Source organism: Sinohyriopsis cumingii, chromosome 10, assembly GCF_028554795.1.
Source record: "Sinohyriopsis cumingii isolate HCF-2022 chromosome 10, ASM2855479v2, whole genome shotgun sequence".
In the NCBI taxonomy this organism is placed as follows: Eukaryota; Metazoa; Mollusca; class Bivalvia; order Unionida; family Unionidae; genus Sinohyriopsis; species Sinohyriopsis cumingii.
Genome location: NC_142970.1, coordinates 83,553,412 through 83,572,436, shown reverse-complemented (window position 1 = coordinate 83,572,436; position 19,025 = coordinate 83,553,412). Strand labels below are relative to the sequence as shown.

At 36.5% G+C, this 19,025-nt stretch overlaps 1 protein-coding gene across 1 annotated transcript in view; it reads left to right on the top strand.

Annotated features, from left to right (window-relative positions):
• The window catches only part of LOC149790485 (uncharacterized), a 61,032-nt gene that overhangs the window by 16,844 nt on the left and 25,163 nt on the right, over positions 1–19,025 (top strand). The window contains exons 2-4 of the mRNA XM_089972533.1: positions 6,573–7,061; positions 10,391–10,497; positions 14,848–15,099. Coding sequence (XP_089828659.1) covers positions 6,573–7,061; positions 10,391–10,497; positions 14,848–15,099 — 848 coding nt within the window. The remainder of the gene's footprint in view (positions 1–6,572; positions 7,062–10,390; positions 10,498–14,847; positions 15,100–19,025) is intronic.

Below are 19,025 nucleotides of genomic sequence, written 5' to 3'. Positions count from 1 at the left end.
ATGACCACATCGGAACGGCAATACTTTAACATTTATTCCTGAAATTCGAAAGGGTCCGAGTGTGGTACCGAGCGTAGAAAGCTTCTCGTTGTTCGATGTGTATATTGTCGGGTCGTAGTAGTGATCCTCATGAAAGTGGGACAGAACGACATGTTGATTTGCTTCGGTATTGAAAAAGTGTGGAACGTAGCCTTAGGCCATTTCTGTCATTCGAAACGTTTAAGGCATTTTTCTCAATGTCATAGTCAAGTAACTCATCGAATCTTCAAACTGTACTTGTCCCACTTGCACGGAAATGATTTTGGCTCCGTTCAAAGTCACGTTCAGACGTTCGGTACTTTGTTCCGCAGAAGTATCCGAGAAGAAACTATCCATCGTACCCCAAGAAATTGTTTGCCATCACTATAGCATGGCGATGACAATCTCCGTAGCGTTCGATGTCCTCTTGGCTCCACGTCTCGTCGATGAGGTCTAAGATTCATTGGGCGAAATCAGCTAGTGTGTTGGGTCCCCGAAAGATATTTTCACATCCTCCAGGAATCTCAATGCAGTGAAGGCAATGACTAAAGATAGGCTCTTGGATGCACTTCTCGCACGTTTGATGTGCCACACAGAAATGAGGAATGTGAATGCCGGTCTAATGCATATATTCGAAATCGAAAAAGATGAAATACCATTTCTTCTGGTCATCTTCTTGTTGGGGTTGGAATTTTTGAATGTAGCATTCGTGTTCCAAGTCCACGGTTGGCGACAAATGTGACATCGTTTCTTTCCTGAACATACGTGCGCCTTGGCATTATTACTACGTATGACTTGTTCACAAGTAGGGCACAATCGAAGGAGTTCACAAGCACTTTTCTGATGTGAACCATGCGTCTTCAGATGTTGATGGTAACAGTCAGGGCTAACGAAAGTGCGCTGACAAGCAGGACAACGCACTCGTTCATGTCCTTTGTCCAGACAGGGTTGAGCAACCAAACATCCTGAGCATTTCAATCCACAATGCTTGGGTTGCTCTCGACTGTTATAGCCATAGTCACATTTCTCACAGTAATGTTTCGTCTCGAAATATTTGCCTCGAAATAATAGAGGTCCACGTACTTCTTGAGGGTGTATTTTCAAAGTGTAGCGTGGAGCCAACACGTCTTTCAATTGTTGCATTTCAGGAATGCCGCAGGGTGTGCCTATAGGTAGCCCTATTTGCTGCAACAGAAGTTTTGCATCTCTTCGTTCTTTGGCTTGGTTCGATTTTTTAATAGTTTGTCAGGATCTTTACCATTCAACTGTGTCATTCTTGTCGGAATATGTTCGTCTTGAGCATTGTTAATTCGGACGTGACTCGTTTTCCTGCTGCGAAGGTCATCAACCAATAACACCTTTGTGCATCCTGTTCCTTAGGGGAAGAGACATGTGGGTCATGTAAAGTGTTGCCTTTCCATCGGCGATGTGAAACGTATCGTTGGATTGTTGTACGTGCTGAATCTTTACGATGACTTTGGAAGGTGTTAATTCTGCTGGGCTGCTAAACTCGATCCAAATGCGGAACTTCAAACTGTCGAGATGAAAGGAAAGTCTCTAGCGATCTTATTATTTGGCTTGACATTGCCGTTTCAGTGTGGTTAACAAAGAATCCCACACCTCGGTGATGAACCCTCTGCCTTCTCCAACGTTACTTTGGACTTGAAATCTTTAAACTTCACCGTGTAAGTGTAAGACATTTTTCTAAAATTTCTAGAGGAGCGGTTTTCCGTCTCTCAAATGTGATAGTAGTTTTGAGGGGTTAACGGTGGAGGACTTTGGTTGGGCGTATAATCTCTGGGTTTGAATTCTGGCTCATTCATGTCATCTTCAAAATCGCTGGCATGAGTTTGAGCCAAGACTTCCGTTACTGTGCGAGATGATAAGTCACGTTTCTGCCTCTTACTTTCTTCTTCTTTCTCCACGAAATTAGGCGATCGTTACAACTTGACTTCAAAAAGTCAAGTAACTACATTTTAAACGATATGGGTCCCTTTATATCCATGTCAGACCAGTGTATATATAAAGGGTCAGAGTCTTCCCTTCCAGTATTCATTTCACTCTCAAACCGACCAGAACCATGGAAGAGCCAACACAGATCGAACTTCTGATCAGAGCTTTACGATTGTCTGTGTGTGTGTGTGTGTTTGTATGCATGCGGGTACCTTTGTGTGGATAGTAGAGAGTGTGTGTATACGTGAGCATACGTTTGTGTGGACAGTAAAAAAAATTTCCCTCTGTGGTATGTGTGTCTATGTGTGTATTTGTGTGTTTGTATGCATGTGCATACCTTTGTGTGGATAGTATATTAGGGGATTGTTTTTTCTCCTTCCCGTGTGTGGACAGTATATTTGATATTTGTTTTTTCTCCTCTTCCAGTGTGTGGAAAGTAGATCTGGGGTTTGTTTTTTCTTCTCTTCCCGTGTGTGGATGGTATATTTGGGGTTCTTTTTTCTATTTTTTTTTGCTCCTTCCAATGTGTGAACAGTATATTTTGGTGTTTGTTTTTTGCTACTCTTCCCGTGTGTGGATAGTGCAAAAGATGTTTGTATGCGCGCGCGTACGTGGATAGTACAGTGTGTGGTTACCTGGATAGTAAAGTGTGTGTTTGTGCATGTCTGCTTACGTTTGTGTGGATAGTATATTTGGTTTATTTTCCTTCTTTCCTAGGTGGGTGTCTGTGTGTGTGTGTGTGTGTGTGTGTGTGTGTGTGTGTTTGTGTGTGTATTTGTGTGTTTGCATGCATGCGCGTACGTTTGTGTGGGTTGTATATTGGGGGTTTGTTTCTTTTCCTTCCCGTGTGTGGATAGTGTATTTGGGATTTGGGTTTGTTTTCTTCTCTTCCCATGCGTGGATATTATATTTGGGGTTCTATTGTTTGCTTCTTCCCGTATGTTGATAGTGTATTTTGGTGTTTGTTTTTGCTCCTCTTCCGGTGTGTGGACAGTATTTTTGGTATTTGTATGCGTGCGCGTACGTTTGTGTTGATTGTAGAGTGTGTGTTTATGTGGTTGTATACATGCACGTACGTTAGCGCGGATAGTAGTGTGTGTGTTTGTGTGTTTGTATGCATGCGAATATGTTTGTGTGGATGGTATATTTAGGTTTGTCTTTTTTCTCTTCTGCCATCTGTGGTGTGTGTGTGTGTCTGTGTGTGTGTGTGTGTGTGTCCAGTTGGGTGTATGAGCTTACGTTTGTGTGGATAGTTTATGGGGTTTGTTTTTTCTCCTTCCCTTGTGTGGATTTTATATTTTGGGTTTGTTTTTTTTTCTCCCTCTTTCCCGCATGTGGATAGTATATTTTTGGGTTTGCTTTTTGATTCTCTTCCCGTGTGTGAATAGTATATTTGGTATTTGTATGCGTACGCGTACATTTGTGTGGAGAGATCAGTGTGTGTATTTGTGGATAGTAGAGTGTGTGTTTGTATTCGTGTGCCTACGTTTGTGTGAATAGTATAATTGGGTTTGCTTTTTTCTTCTTCTTCCCCTATGGTGTTTGTGTGTTTGTGTGTGTGTGTTTGTGTGTTTGTATGTATGCGCGTACGTTTGATGTGGATAGTTTATTCTGGGGTTTGTTTATTTCTCCTTCACGTATGTGTATAGTATATTTGGGGTTTGTTAAGACAGTAGGGGAAAGAATAAGAAATTGGTGGAGAAAAAGAGAAAATTAAAGGACGAAGCAGAATAAAACCAAAGGTCCTTTTCAGGGTCACTCATATTCCTCGAAAAGATATTTATTTTCTTTGCCTAAAAATGTTCAGGGTCTCGTATGGACTTTCGTCGCAGGACAGGGCGGTTGGCGGGTAAATTTATAGTGACAGGATAATCTTTTTGGTTTCCTACGGACTTTCATCACTGGATCGGGCTGATGGCGGGTGGCGGGTAATTTTAGGGACAGGTGCATCTTCCGGGTCCCGTAGGGAATTTCATCGGTGGAGAGGGAGATTGGCGGGTGGCGGTTAAATTTAGAGTGACAGGGGAATCTTCCGGGTCCCGTAGGGACCTTCATCGTTGAACAGTTCAGCCTTCCTGTGTGCTATACAATGGGTTTGAAGGTGTTTCCTTCCTTGGGATTGTCTTCTCCTCAATATTAGTCCAGGCATATGGTTTATTTATTCAGTCAATATATGCAAGCAGAAACAGGAGATACTCCGTCAGGTTTGGTCAAGAATGTTCAAATCGGTACAGTTTATGAAGTAACTGAACGTACACGCCAGCCCGCTACCCGCTGCACTTACCCGCTACCTGCTACGCTATACGGTATACAAGCCCACTATTTAACATGTTCATTTCCCACTGACGCTAAATGTGCCTACTGAACTTACCCGCTACCCTATAAAATAACCCAACTTTCCCTTGTCCGTATACAGTCCTAATATGCCCCATAATCAATTCCCATTGTCTGTTAACGTTCCCAGGGTGATCTAAAAAATCTTGTCCGTAGAAGTTCCCAAAGGAGATCTGTCATGTATTTTCCCATTGTCCGTATGGTATCCCACTTAACTATTTATGATGCTATGACATAATGATGACCTCGATTAGGTATTTGTACATTGTGTTGGTTCCAAATGTCATTATCTGTTTGACTCTTAATTAGATTGCATTTAAGTGTATACGAAGGATTTTAATACACCCATGGCGCGATACTCATTGACATGTGGAACAAAATCATTATCGATGATGGCATTTGCTTTGAACCGGTCCAACATTCGCATTTTTTTGAACACGAGGCAAGATGGTGGTTTCAATTGCATTTTCCAGAGTCATTTATGAAGCATTTCAGACAGCCCTTAATACAGCCGCGTCTGCAAATATGTGTAAACGATGCCATGTTAGCTATCCAAAAATTATATAGCAAAATAGCTGCGATGTTCTCTGATAGAGCCGGGCCAATAATAAACATTTGAACTGAATTTGGAAACTTATCACCTCCTTGGACAATCCAGGCTTTTCCACGTTAGGAGAAGGCAATGAGAGTAAAATGTGTGGATCAGTTACAACGTTGTTAGCAAAACGCAAAGTGCTCGATTTGCCGGACATGTTGATATATATCATGATAAGCCAATGTAGCACCATTTAAAAGTATGTATGTATGTATGTATGTATGTATGTATGTATGTATGTATGTATGTATGTATGTATGTATGCGTTTTATATGTTGTATTGGTTCATAATAAGGTAAGATTTAAATAAAAATAACGCTTTTTCATGCCAAATAAAGAAAAGCTAAGTTGCTCTTCTATTGACAAACCGAGACAGCTGGATAGGGCTGAGACGTTCAATAGTATTGCATCCGAGACCCTTAGAACACGAATCGTAATCTTCAGCAAGCACGAAATCCCTATCTAAATCATCGTGCTTATCTGTGAATCATATTTTAAATCATCATATAGTTTTAATTCCACACAGAGTTCACTATTTTGGTTTAGTTTTTCTTTTGTATGAATCACACATCGGATATAGAAGCTATCACTGGTGGATGCCTTTGGAATTTGATGTGACTCGAACCTAAATCATGTGAGTCCCCATTGTGGAACCTATTTGAACTTGAACGTTCATGATCCAGTTTTTTTATTGTGGTTGCTATTGAGGACTTGGCAACAACGTTGTATCGAGTTCAGCAGAATCTGGCTCCAACACACATTACATGCAATTGCAGGTGTCTTTAGCATATATCTTGCATCTTTAGTTTATGACGCCTGTCGAATAACCTGGGAGGAAAGAGTAGTTTGATTTTGTAGTATCAGTACAGTATTTATGCAACAGTGGTATGGTCTCACGGCAACAAATTGTTCATTAGATTTACGGTCACATAAAAATGGGAAATTAAGTGTGGGTTATTGATTCGTACTTGACGGTACAGTATTCATTCCATTCTATTCGAGATACAAAATAGCATGTTCCGATGATAACATCTGCAGGAAAATAATGAAGTCTGTTTAGGCTATTACGAAATGTACTACACGACACATTTAAATTCCTGGTCACATAGGATAAGTGTTGGTGACAAAGCAGTGAAAGCAAACAAATTTGTATTAAACAAAAGTTTTTCATATGCAGGTAATTTATCTAATTTCTACATTGAATGAAAATGATATATTTTGATATGGGACACGTTGATTTTCAGATGCATCGAAATATAAAAGTTTGCAAAAAATCACAAAGCTGTTAAATGAGAAATCGCAAATGGATTATATAGTCATTATCAAGACAAGGTTAAGGATTTAGAGCAACAGGAGAGATCTTGGTGGTAATGCTAGTACGTTAATGTCAGCCCTGAACACAACTACTTATCTACCAATGACCCTTTAGTTACATTTATTATGTTTGGAAATAAGCATTCACACTAAAGATAAACATTGTTTTAACGCTGAAGGCAAATTATTTCGCATTCCACTTTATTGCAAAATATTTCCTCAGACAGTGTATCAGTCATTGCCGGGAACTTATTAGCAGGGTTGCAGTGTGAGATTGCGTTCTGAATAGTATATTCTGATTAATGAGACTATTCTGCTGATGCTTAATAAAGTTGGTATGGGACACATTCATTTTCAGATGCGGATAAATACAAAACATTACAACGTCTCGTGAAACAACTAAATGAGAAATTGAAAATGGATAATATGAGTCATGAAGACGATCAGGTTCAAGACTTCGAGCAAACAGGGGCAACACATGCTGCTTATGCAAGTAAAGGCTCTGGCGACTATGATGTTAAAAAGGTTGATGTCCGCCGTCAACACAAGGGATCAACTGAAGAGACAATTCCCAATGTGAGTGTGAAAGGTAATGCTGAAATGGAAATTCTGCAACTGTTAGTAGAAAATGCAGATAAAATTAAGAGAGTCGAAGAGGATAAAGCAGCATTGTCGATGTGGGACTTTGCAGGTCAGTTTATCTATTACACCACTCACCAGGCATTCTTGACCAGAAGAGCTGTATACCTCTTGGTTATTGACCTCAGTCAACAAATCACAGATATCATAGAGGGAGAGGAGTGCTTTTTTGATAGTAAGGGAATCATCAAGGCATGCAAAGTTAAGGGTAAGTCTGACAATCATTACTCAATTATTATTGTCTCAGCCTAGGAGAAAAATGCAAATAAATATATCACATCTCCTCTATTTTCAAATTTATTACAAGACACAAATTCGCAAATTATTAATTCCTTGCATGTTGCTTTTGAGTAATATTTAGAGAAATTAAGGTAACAATTTCTTGAACTCACATTGCAACAAGTCATTTCTTCATGCATATACGTATGGATCAAGAAAAAAGTTATACTATCCACATTAATACATTGTTGTATATATGACAACAACAATGCTGACACGTCTTGCAATGTGCAAACTTGAGAGCACGACATGCAAAACTTATATAATAGTAAAATGGTTATGTACTTTCAAGTAATGTTACGGCCTTGAGTGCCCATTCGAGAACTTGCATCTTGAACGTTGGTATCAATACAAAATGTAATAATTAAGGACATATCACCATGCAAAGAATTAGATGCAAAATAAATTAAATAAGACGGATACTGATGTTACCCGCAGATAATGCACATGTGCAATTATTTTTCTGACACATTGTTAAAGGAGAATCATTTAGAAAACGTTTTCGTAGTAAACAATTGTGGTAAAGCTTCCCATATTGAATTTTATCACAGCCCAGCTTTGCACTCATCATGACTTACATATCAATCAAATTGGCATCCTTCAAGAATTGCCTTGATATTTGCCTTTCGTGGTGTCTTTCTATCCTCTTCAAATGTCAAATATCAGAATGGAAATTCCTCTGTCCCTTTTGTCTTTTATATTTCTAATAAGAGGAACATCTGAGACCCCCACCGAATATGGTTCCTACGCAGGGGTGGACATAACATTGCCAATTAGACAAAATGAGCAATGTTTCAGATAAAATGAGACTTTATTCGAGCAAATGTAAGGAAGTCTTACCGCCTACGATGTACATTTTGCTTAAATATTAGACTCTTTTTCACAACTCTACATTTGATTATCTCTAAATGCAAGTGGGAAACAAATTCTCACATATGTTTTATTCAACCAAGATGGTGACATGGTTCACAGACCTACACTCAAATATATCACATCCCCAGCAGGTTCACTGTTCAACCAGACTGCCTATCATGGGGTTTAGTTTAGCTATTCAAGTGGAATTGTAAATTCATCCCCTTCTTCAACTGAATCCACGCACAATAGAGTGAACCCACAATGACTCAGTTTTCAGCAAGGTTGAACTCTTTAACACCTATTTGTTATCTCTTAAATCTCAAATCAGAAAACGTGTCCATTCCATTCCCTTTCTCTGTTCTGGAATCGCATCCATGCGTGTGCCTCTCACCAAATCCCCTCTGATTCCTATACTGTTTAAAGTTGTGTTAACCGAAGTATAAACTAACCTTAATGGCACCCCTCAGGCGAGAGATTTCTTGAATCCAGCAGTGGAGATTATCAGACAATTGCTGCTGAATCTACGACACATGAAGATTTTACATACCAACTCCAAAATTGTTGAACTAGTACTATTCAAATAATCTGCCAGGCAGAATATCTCATCTGTTTTGTTTATGGAAGTCAGACCAAATATTTACATTGCCTTTTGGAAAATTTTGATTTGCCCCGAATTAAGGACTTTCACCATTTGTCAAAAAATTTAATCTATTGGGTGTTCCGAGATGAGTGAGGAGGATGCCAATCCAAACGCCGTCAATGCGTTTTCAGAAACATGGTTAGCCTACATGGACATAACCCAAGACAAAACGATTGTTAGTGCATTTTGGCTTGCGAGCTTAAGGGCATTGCTTCTAACATATCATACAATCGTTATTATTAAGGTCGCGGGGTAAGGGTCTTGCATGACTTTCGCGTGTTTCTATATGAAAGACTTTTGATTTCAAAAGGATTAACCTGAACTTGTAAGAGTGAAAATCACGCGTCTTATCAATCCAGTACAATCCTTTGTTTCACAAAACAACCTTAGGTTCTCTCTCGTCATTTATGATACTATAACCATGACCAACTTTAGGGTATGGGGATGTCATTCCAGCCACATCTTATATATGCTCCTAACATGTTAGTATTGGATAATGTATTGAAGAAGATAACAATTTGATTTGTAAAACGTTTACTCGATACTACTGATGCAATAATATATTTTCCTCTAACCATTCCCAAAATAAGGGCAAGCACCTTTGTCCAACTGTTGAATGTTAAATAGTGGCACTAATCTAACTATCAAATGGGAAAACACTCTCAGCAGAGTTCGGTGATTAAAATAAGCAAATACGTTTGTGCGATTTTGTATTGCTAACCCAAAGTAAAATACACGATTAATACATTTATTTTCGCTTCGTTCACCTGATCTGCCTTATAGCTGAAGAATGTATTATGTTAGGGATTTCACTATCAAATACACAATTTTAATCCAAACACTAGTTTCACCAGTTTGTTATTGCGATGCCGTTACGACAGTGCCACAAACATTATCTGATACTTTGAGACCCTTCTTATTCATAGAAAAATGTACGTTATTATTTTAAAGCAATACAATTAAAATGTCTTGCTTTAAATAGTTCTCTTGCATCAGTTCATGATGTCAAATCGTGCATTTCAAACTAGTGTTTCAGTTTGTGATGGATTGTTTGAAACATAGTTTTCGTCCATCAGGTGAGGTTTCTGAAAAGGGATCGAATGTAATGAAGAGATATAGGTTGGCTTGAAAATATTATGCACTATTTCTTCACATTCTGTCAGATTTTGTGTAATTTTTTAGAATCTAGAATGGAACTTGCTAGCATGACCTTTTGTCCTGACTACTGTTAAATGTGTTCGTGCATTCAACTCAATGTTTGGAATAATGTTGTATGTAAAATCATGCAACTTGATCATCTTAATCATTAGGAAGTATATATCTCATTAAAAAAAAACTTATTTCACAGTATCCCACTTTCTCTAGCCTGTGACATCCAAGTCTTTTGTGATTATACCATGGATTGAAAGGTAAGACACTGCATGCAGGAAAATGTTTGACTTGGGAAGTAATGGTCTGTTTTGTATATAATTTGTGTGACATTAATCTCTTAATGTTTACCTCTCATTTTGATATCATTGACTTTCTTTTGAACCACCATATCGAAATATGCATTTTTAACCTTAAGCTAGTATAATTTTTCAGGCATTTACATTGTTTTAAACCTTTCTTGAAATATTTTCTATACTCTGATTCTTATCTGTTGCTGTAACTTTAGTTCAGCTCATATCTCGATTATTTTAGTGTGTTTGCCTGTGCATCTGCCTGTTAATAATACATGTCTTTCTTCGTCTATGCCATCATCTATTTACTATTCATTTCAGAGTTCGTTGAGGTATGGATGAATTCCGTACACACCTGTTCTCCATCACCCAAAGCAGGTATTCCACCTGTGATACTGGTAGGCACACATGCAGACAAGATTCCACAGGTATAAATCGTACCCAATCAATTAGACATTTTGCGATTGTATTAATAAACTATTTTATTCTGAAGAAAAGACTGAAAGGCATAATATTAATATAACTCGAATAGGGATTACAATAGAATGCCGTACTATGTATACGGTACATGTGTGATCAATACTATCGTAGAGTGCATTTCATAAATGTTTCCAAACTTATTTCTACAAGAAAAGCATGGCATTGTGTATTACCATACAATTTTAAAAAATGATATTCTATAGATCTCCCCCTCAGCCTTGAAAATGACTTACCAGAGCGTATGGCAATTTTCAATGCGCATAGTTGTGTAAGCTGCATTGGCTGTTGAATTTTGAATTCCATCATTGGTTCATGTCATTTCACAAACAAAGTGATTGCAATGAATATAGTTATTGCCTGTCATCGTTTTATTTTGTGAGTTTAAATGCATCTAAAAACACTGGCAGATGAAGGACATTTTACTTTGAGGTCAACCACTATGCCCGTTACTGTGGCGTCTTGCTGCAAGTAAAAAATGGTCACTCAGGAGAACTCCAACAAGCTATTGTTTAATGGCGTTCTTGAATGTTGAATACATATGTCAGAATGTCGGACTATACATAAAAGGTTTAATGACTTTGATTCACATGTAATCATAGTTCTCTTTTAACAAAAAATGCAGATGGTGAGTATTCGTTTCAAGCTATATCCCGTCCCCTCGGACATTTTCTCCCATCCAATCTCCCAGTGTGAGAAGCAGGTATATTAAAAATCTTAAATCTTCTCCTAAGAATAAAGAGCATATTTAAAAAATGACATAAATCAGGCAGTTTCTGTCTGCAACTGGTCAAAGTTTTACATTCTTGTTTCAATATAAACATTTACTGCTAACTTAAAATGTTTGTTGGTGTCACAACAATAACCAAAGTTTGCTAGTGCAAACTGATATGGAAATGTTTAGCCTTTAGTTCCGATATGTCACGTGCAACTGGTTCCTTGCAATATATAAATTAAAACATGTATTATATTTGTATTATACGAACCACATTAATTATTTGAAAGTATGTCTGTTTGTAAGTGCACTTCATTATACACTGATATTAAGGGATTAATTAAAGTGATTAAAATAATTGAATTAAAGTGAATCTCTATCAGTGACTGTTCGTGCAATAAAGAAGGTATTTTTCATGAAAAAGATATCGTTGATCAACATTTTGTTGACATTCTATCATCCAGCACCAGTAAAGGAGGAAGATATTTACTTTGAAGTTAGCAGCTACGCTTGTAACCAATTGTCAGTTAAGAACGTGTCAAGCTTCGGCGCTATTTTTAACACTGATCTCTCAAAAGATAAATTACCTTATGAATGAAATATTTATGTTTGCGGGAAAAATTATTTTTAATTTGTAATATGAACTGTAAAAGTTTATGAGGTCAAATTGTTATATTTTGGTAAACAGTTGGTTTCCAGGCTTTGTTACACTCCGGGATTTTTTTTCTTTATATTTGCATCCGTTTTAACTAACCCAGAAACAGGCATAGATTATTAAGACTATTCATTTTTTTTAAAATGTACTGCAATTATCTTAAGTTTTAGAAATTCATATGTTGACATAATTTTAAAATGAACATTTTATGCTGCATGCTTTTGTTAAAAGTTCCAAAAAAATTGATTCTTAATAATTTATTCTGTATTTAAAACGAAAATGTAATATTGTTTGGGTTATTAACCTACTATGAGTGTGATTTCGTATTTTCTTGTTATCTGTAGTCGAATCTTGTCATAAATAACATATAATATCTTATAGTTTTAGATATGTTTATGATTAAACGTTGAATGAGCCAGTATTACAGCTAATATCAAACTTTACGCAGTAACAGTATTTGCGATGATCTTAAATTAATGTGATTGAAAATGATTAAAAATAAACAGGACAGAATTGGATTTAAAGCCTTTGAAAACGAAACATGTTCCACTCTCATGTTGCAGAGATACAAATGTTCCATCAGGTCTTTCGGCTCTAGGGCACTTTGAAATAAGAAACCATGCGTCAATACAAATCAGTGCAATTAGAGCTGGATTTATATCCTTGGCAAACACATAGCTTTGCAATTTTGGGCACAATACAGTGCGCAATGATAAATATCATGTGTTCTTGTATGCATAATACAGTACAAGTTCAATAGATTGACAACTATTATGATTGAAGAGAAACTCAACTTTTCAAAGACGATTTCAAAACAACATGCAAAATATGATGACAATTATTTTACAATTTGTACAATCGTATATGTCGCAATACCCACTTCACGACGTAGTTTGTAAACTAATGGGCATTTCAGTTGAATCACAAAAGATAAAGGATGTCCTGAGGATATCAACTACTACAGTAATCAAAGAAAATACTTTCCCACCCATCCGACCATGCTAACTGACATCACACACCCATTTTTATGTGTGTGTACATTTGACTTGAATGTTAGTCCAAATGTGTTCATACGTCTTTCGGTTTTGCTTTGGTTCCAAACACAGACGCCGCTTGGGCGATCCTGAAAATACTTTATATATGTGGGATAATTTCTGCACGAGTAGGTTTGAAGAAAATGAAGATGTTTCCTTCTTTTTTATACAATGATATATAACTGTTATGGGATTCTTTTCAAACCTTGAAAAAACCGTTTTCTAAATAACTTACCCAAATTAGCATTTCCAGGTGAGCAGAGTAAAGAGTCATGTTTTGTTCTGAACACTACAACGAGTTAATATGAATCTCAATGGTTGTAGTAACTTGGTTTTAACAAATATATCCAATGGATTTCAGCATATGGTCATATTTCTAATTCAGATGTTATGTGAGACCATAAAAGCAGAAACAGGTTCTGCTTTTCAGGATACACAATATATTAGTGCAAATGTTGTTTGTTTAATTTTAATTCATCTGGAATCAGAAGCTAACCTATAAAAACAATTTCAAGAAGGAAAAAGTAAATGGAAATGACTTAGAAATGTTTGTTTAAAATAGTGGCTGATATTTTCCTATATTCCTCTCAGAAGAGATAACTTGCTCTATTTATATTATAAAGCCTATAGGGCAGCTGCATCAAATACACTCAAATACCTGGTCAGCTGTTCAAATTCTAAAATTCCGACTTTGCCAGGTGCATTCAGCTGCAGAGACCGGTGCCTCAGTATCTGATATCCAGATTGAATCTCTAATGCATATTGTGGTCTTTAGCACAATCCTCACATAAAGTTTTGGATGAAGCGAGAATTTAAGATTAGCATTGTGTTCTTGCTCTCCTTGGTATTTGTGAAAACAATGAACAAATTTTGAGTTTGTGTATACAACAAAGGTGTATACGATTAATTGGCAATTAAGATTCAGTGGCTTTCCTTTGCAAACAGATTTTTTAGGAAGTTTTCCTCAGTAACACCAATACGTATAGATGTCGCCAATCTTAGTCGTATCTGTGCCGTAGTGTTTGAGATCGACTGATGCCTACGTAGGGCTTTGTTGTTTTATTTGGCTACTTTTAAAGGGAGACAAAAGGCTAGAAAGCATCTTCTCCTTACCGTAAAGGTCGCAACACTTGTTTATGCTATGTATATCTAGGCGCCATAATAAGCAAGGCAATATATCAGTCCCTTACTGAGACGGAAGTTTTCTTCGTGACAAGATAATACTACCTCATGAATCAATCTAACTCATTCACCATTGGCTCATGTGATGACGCTCTTGTTATTGAGGTCTCTAACTGCCTTCGTATGCTATCTTTAGCACGCTAGAGCAAGAGTACATTGTTTCAGGGGATTTTAGTCTTAACAAACGACGTGACCTAATCAGATATAATATTAGAGTAGTGGCCAAGGGTCTGTAATTCCTTAGTTGTGTCAATTCTTTTATTGAAGCTATTTCATTCCCACTGATCTGGTAAATTCAACTATGCAGTTGTGTCAGGTATCGTATTACTGCTATTATAATGTGGAGTTGGGGCGGGGGTAACTCTAACTTAAAGGTACAATATTTACTTGTCTCTATTGCCAGATTCCCTCTTCCAACACTGATCTGATGTTCCTCAAATACCATGTGTTATTAAAACTGACGATGATTACTGCATATAAGCCTGTGATATGGATAACAAGCTCGTTACATATTATACTAGTCTAACATCTCATGAACGTTTAACGTCTTAGAGAATGAAATCTTATTTTATACTCTTGAAGGCTATTCCCTCCTGGGCAATGTAAGCTTTATCACCCTTCAAAAACCTATATTTTATTCATTACATTTATTTGATAAGGACTTTGAAGGATTATAATAGAAAACAAAAATGTTTTATTTCCCATCTTCTTCCAGTCGTCACGTGAGAAGGTATGCGAATCGGTCTTCGCTCAGATTCGTTACCAGCTGCGAGACCGACCAGCTAAATTTCATCTTACTGATGAAGATTTCGTGATTGATAACACCCACCTTGATCCTAAGTTGGAGGAGTTAAAGAAGAAGATTGTGAAGCTGGCCTCTCAGCAACCGTTTTGGGGGGAAGAGGTTCCTGCACGATGGCTTCATCTAGAGAATGCTCTGATGAAGCTAAAGACTGCTGGTGTGAAGGTACAAGTAGGAATAAACTGCAAATTAAATGGGAATGGGTGTGTTGAAAGTGATTCGTCAGTCAACATGACTTCTCATTTTCTGCTTTTTAAAGCATGACTCAAAGGGGTATTGCTCTAATTTGTTCTAGATTAATTTGCGCGTTATAGGAAATCTGCTTTTCTAGGTGTTATACATATAGCAAGAATACACTTAGGACCCGTCTTTATCTAAGCTGAGTATAAGTCTAAGACAGTTTATGCTTCGCTTTTCGTCTTTCATGCATCATATGTCGTTCAATCACAGATGTTATGCAGCTGCCAATTTCCACATTACATGGCACATTACATTCTGTTTAATTAACTTTATAAACGCTGCCCAAATTTTTTTAATTAAATTTGACAGAAATCAACATGCCATGGACGCGAAGATCAGTCATTTTGTTTCTCATAGCAAAGCCATTATCAGCTAAGGCAACTGTGACTAAAATTGCAAAAACCCCAAAAACAATGTCAGCAAGCTATAAAACTTCAAAACAAAATTTGTAGAAATCATCATGATATGAAGGTCTTCCATCTTCATGAAATGCTAAGAAATTATTGTATTCCAATAATGCTAAGCACAATTTGACCAGATTCCTGACTTTAAAAATATTCAGGTTTGTACGAATAATGCCGATCCACAATTGGTTGATTGATATAACTAATCTTTCAAAAAAAGGAAACATTAAAGGTCTTAGTGTATAGGATAGTAGATAATTTTTGGAAGAAGAAAGGAATTATAAAACATTTACTCGAATATAATTATGCATCTATAATAAATGTATTTTCTCCCAGCCATTCCCCTAAATAAGCAGCAAATTAGTCGTAACCAGTGAATGTTAGAATATGACACTATTCTATCAAGACGCAGACAATTCTTGCAAGATTTTCATGATCCCAGTCAGCAAACGTATTTGCGCGATTTTGTACATGCTAGCGGCATATGTTGTTCAATAAATGCATCCATAAAAGTGTATAAAATAAGTAAGATGGCCAGATTTCATATGTGCTTGTAACACGTTCACTGGATTTCATTAAATTAAATGTAGATAAATATGGAACTGTAATATCCGTACGTAAGCTGTAATATTCGTATGTAAGATGTCATAAAGAAACTTCGGGTTTGAAAAGATAATGTCAATTCACGGTCTAATAATGTGGACAACATTACTAAAAATAGAAGAAAAAAAAACATTTTAACAAGAAAAATGTTTAACAGAAATAATCTGCTAAACAGATTTAGATTATCTGTAACAGGAATAATCATGACATAAAATATATAGAAACATCTGACACAACTGTCCTCATAGCAAACGCAGTCAACTCCAATTGAATAAGTCTGTATAGGAGCAAGCTACGGATCCTGAATTTTGGATTAACTATGTTAGTCACTTAGTGATGTCAGTTACTCTTGTGCCTCTTTTCAAATATATCTAAAGTTAAGTACCATACTACGCGTAACATTCCAATGTGCCCACCAGAAATGTTCGTTCAAATAATATTCCATTAATTTATATACCACTATATTCTCTTCATTTTCATAAATCCTACATAATTGTCACAGTCACAGTTCCTATTGGCCCTACTGAGCACAAAGATACAACTGACAAGCACCATATTTCCTTATCAATCTGGTGACCTGTGAATACATGTGCCAGCAATCATTGGCTCACTTCAGAACTATGGGCCCAGTAGTAATCTGATATTGGAATTGCTGAACAAAGAAAATCAAGGGAACACGTTGGTGGGAATGATACACATTTTTTTCATTTTGTCGCTGTATTATGTATCATTCATTTTAAGTAATTAACTATAAATGTATTAACTATTAATTAATGAATGCATGGATCGGCCGTAGTATTTTGAGCTTCAACAAACACAGATGTCAGAGAACATGGCTGTTAAGTGTGCTAATAAAATCGATATAAGGTTCATGCATCTTAGAATTATCTGTGAGGTTACTAAACACGGGTATGTTTAATAAACATATTCAGTAATAATTCAGTACAATATCAGTTCATATTCTCCATTTCACTGATGCAGTATTTTGTTTGAATTCTTCTGACTTGGCTATTTATGCTGTTTGGTTTCATAAGCAGTATATATGTACATATGTACTTGATTGATAATTTTTCATTAGATCATTCTACCCAATGTCTCAGTTTAACCTGGTTGGGCTAATATCGTCTCTGAGCTGTACACCCAGGCTACCTTCCTAAGTTGCTCAACATATTTTCAATAACGTTGCTTACTCTAGTAACACTCGATGTGTAGGAGACTCTTTTCAATGACACTTGTAAGCCATAGACACTACATAACTCTAAATTCAAAACTGCTTCACGTTTGTTAAGCATCCATAAGCGAAATATGGTCAAGTCAATCCCCTTGTCTCTTACATTTTCTCTTAGTGTATTATGACCAAGCAGCACATTTAAGGAAGAAGCCGAGATATAGTAAAATATGATTCTTTAGTAATAATTATTATCTCACTGTCGGCCTGTGCTCTCAAGCCATCATTGATGTTGTATATTTGGAAGAGCATTCGGATCTGCTCTAGTAGTAAGTGTTGATTGATGGGAGTTGGTACCAGTCTCTCCATGGTGGGACCACTCTAATCTGACTTCTGTCTCAGCAAGCAATGGATATTTTATAACACACCTCTAAAGAGGCGGTATATATTTTATTCACCGTGTCTTGCTATATGTTAGTTTGTCGACCTATCAATCTATCTCTTGGTTACTAATTATTGCGTCTAGTCCCACAGAGTTTGATTAATTGCCGTGAAATCCGCTAAATATCATGGTCATCACCTGAAGAGATACATATCGATAAAACACTTTGCTCATGCCAGTTTGCTACAGTTATCGTCTTTTCGGTCTTGCCAATGTGTATGACACAATCTCATTAGTACTACTAGTCCCTTAATATTTTATAATTTGTAATGACACTTGGTAAATATTATGGTAATCGCCAGAAAATGCACATCAATTAACAAATCACTTCTGCCGTGCGACTCTCGTTAAAGTTCTCTCGTTTAAGTTATTACACTTGAGTAGCTATTGTAATTTTCGTGAGACAATCTCATAATCACAACCTGTTCCAAAGTTTACCTTATGTTCTTTTTCTGCTTCGTCTTCTTCTTCTTCTTCTATATATATATATATATATATATATATATATATATATATATATATATATATATATATATATATATATATATGTTAGTGTCACTAAGACGTTTTGTACAATTTAACAAACAATTTAATTATCACGTTTATATAATGCATATTTGAGAGGAGTTTCTGAACTGAATCCCAAATAATCTTTGACAAGTTATACTAATGTCCAAATGACTTCAATATTAATCGTATGTTTCAGATTTCCGAGTGTTTTTTTCCGCCCACAAATATAACGTTTTAAAATGGTGCTCTTTAGCAGAACTCATTTGAATAATTCACAACACTTCCAGACAGTAAAAAAATGCCGACTAATGATCACTTTCCATTTCAACAGAATAATCCAAACACACGTTGTCCTCTGATATAATACGTAAACACAACATAAAATCCGTCAGCAGACTTGATTATACAACAAAAACACAACAAAAAAGAATAATGAATTGCTCAGTACGTGTGGCTTATATACAGATGAAATGGTAAAACATGCATTTCTTCCAAATCATACGTGACAAACCGCATTTCTCCAACATCGTAAAAGAACGTCAAATTATATAACCCATTAATTCACTTAAGAACACACCATATCGATTTGTCCAACTGGAAACAGCCCGATAACTATCAATATATTTACCACTAATTTTATTATTAGTATCTGTCAACACATACATAAACATCCATTTATAGAGCCTATGTAATTGTACAATCGCAGTATAGTAAAATAGACGTT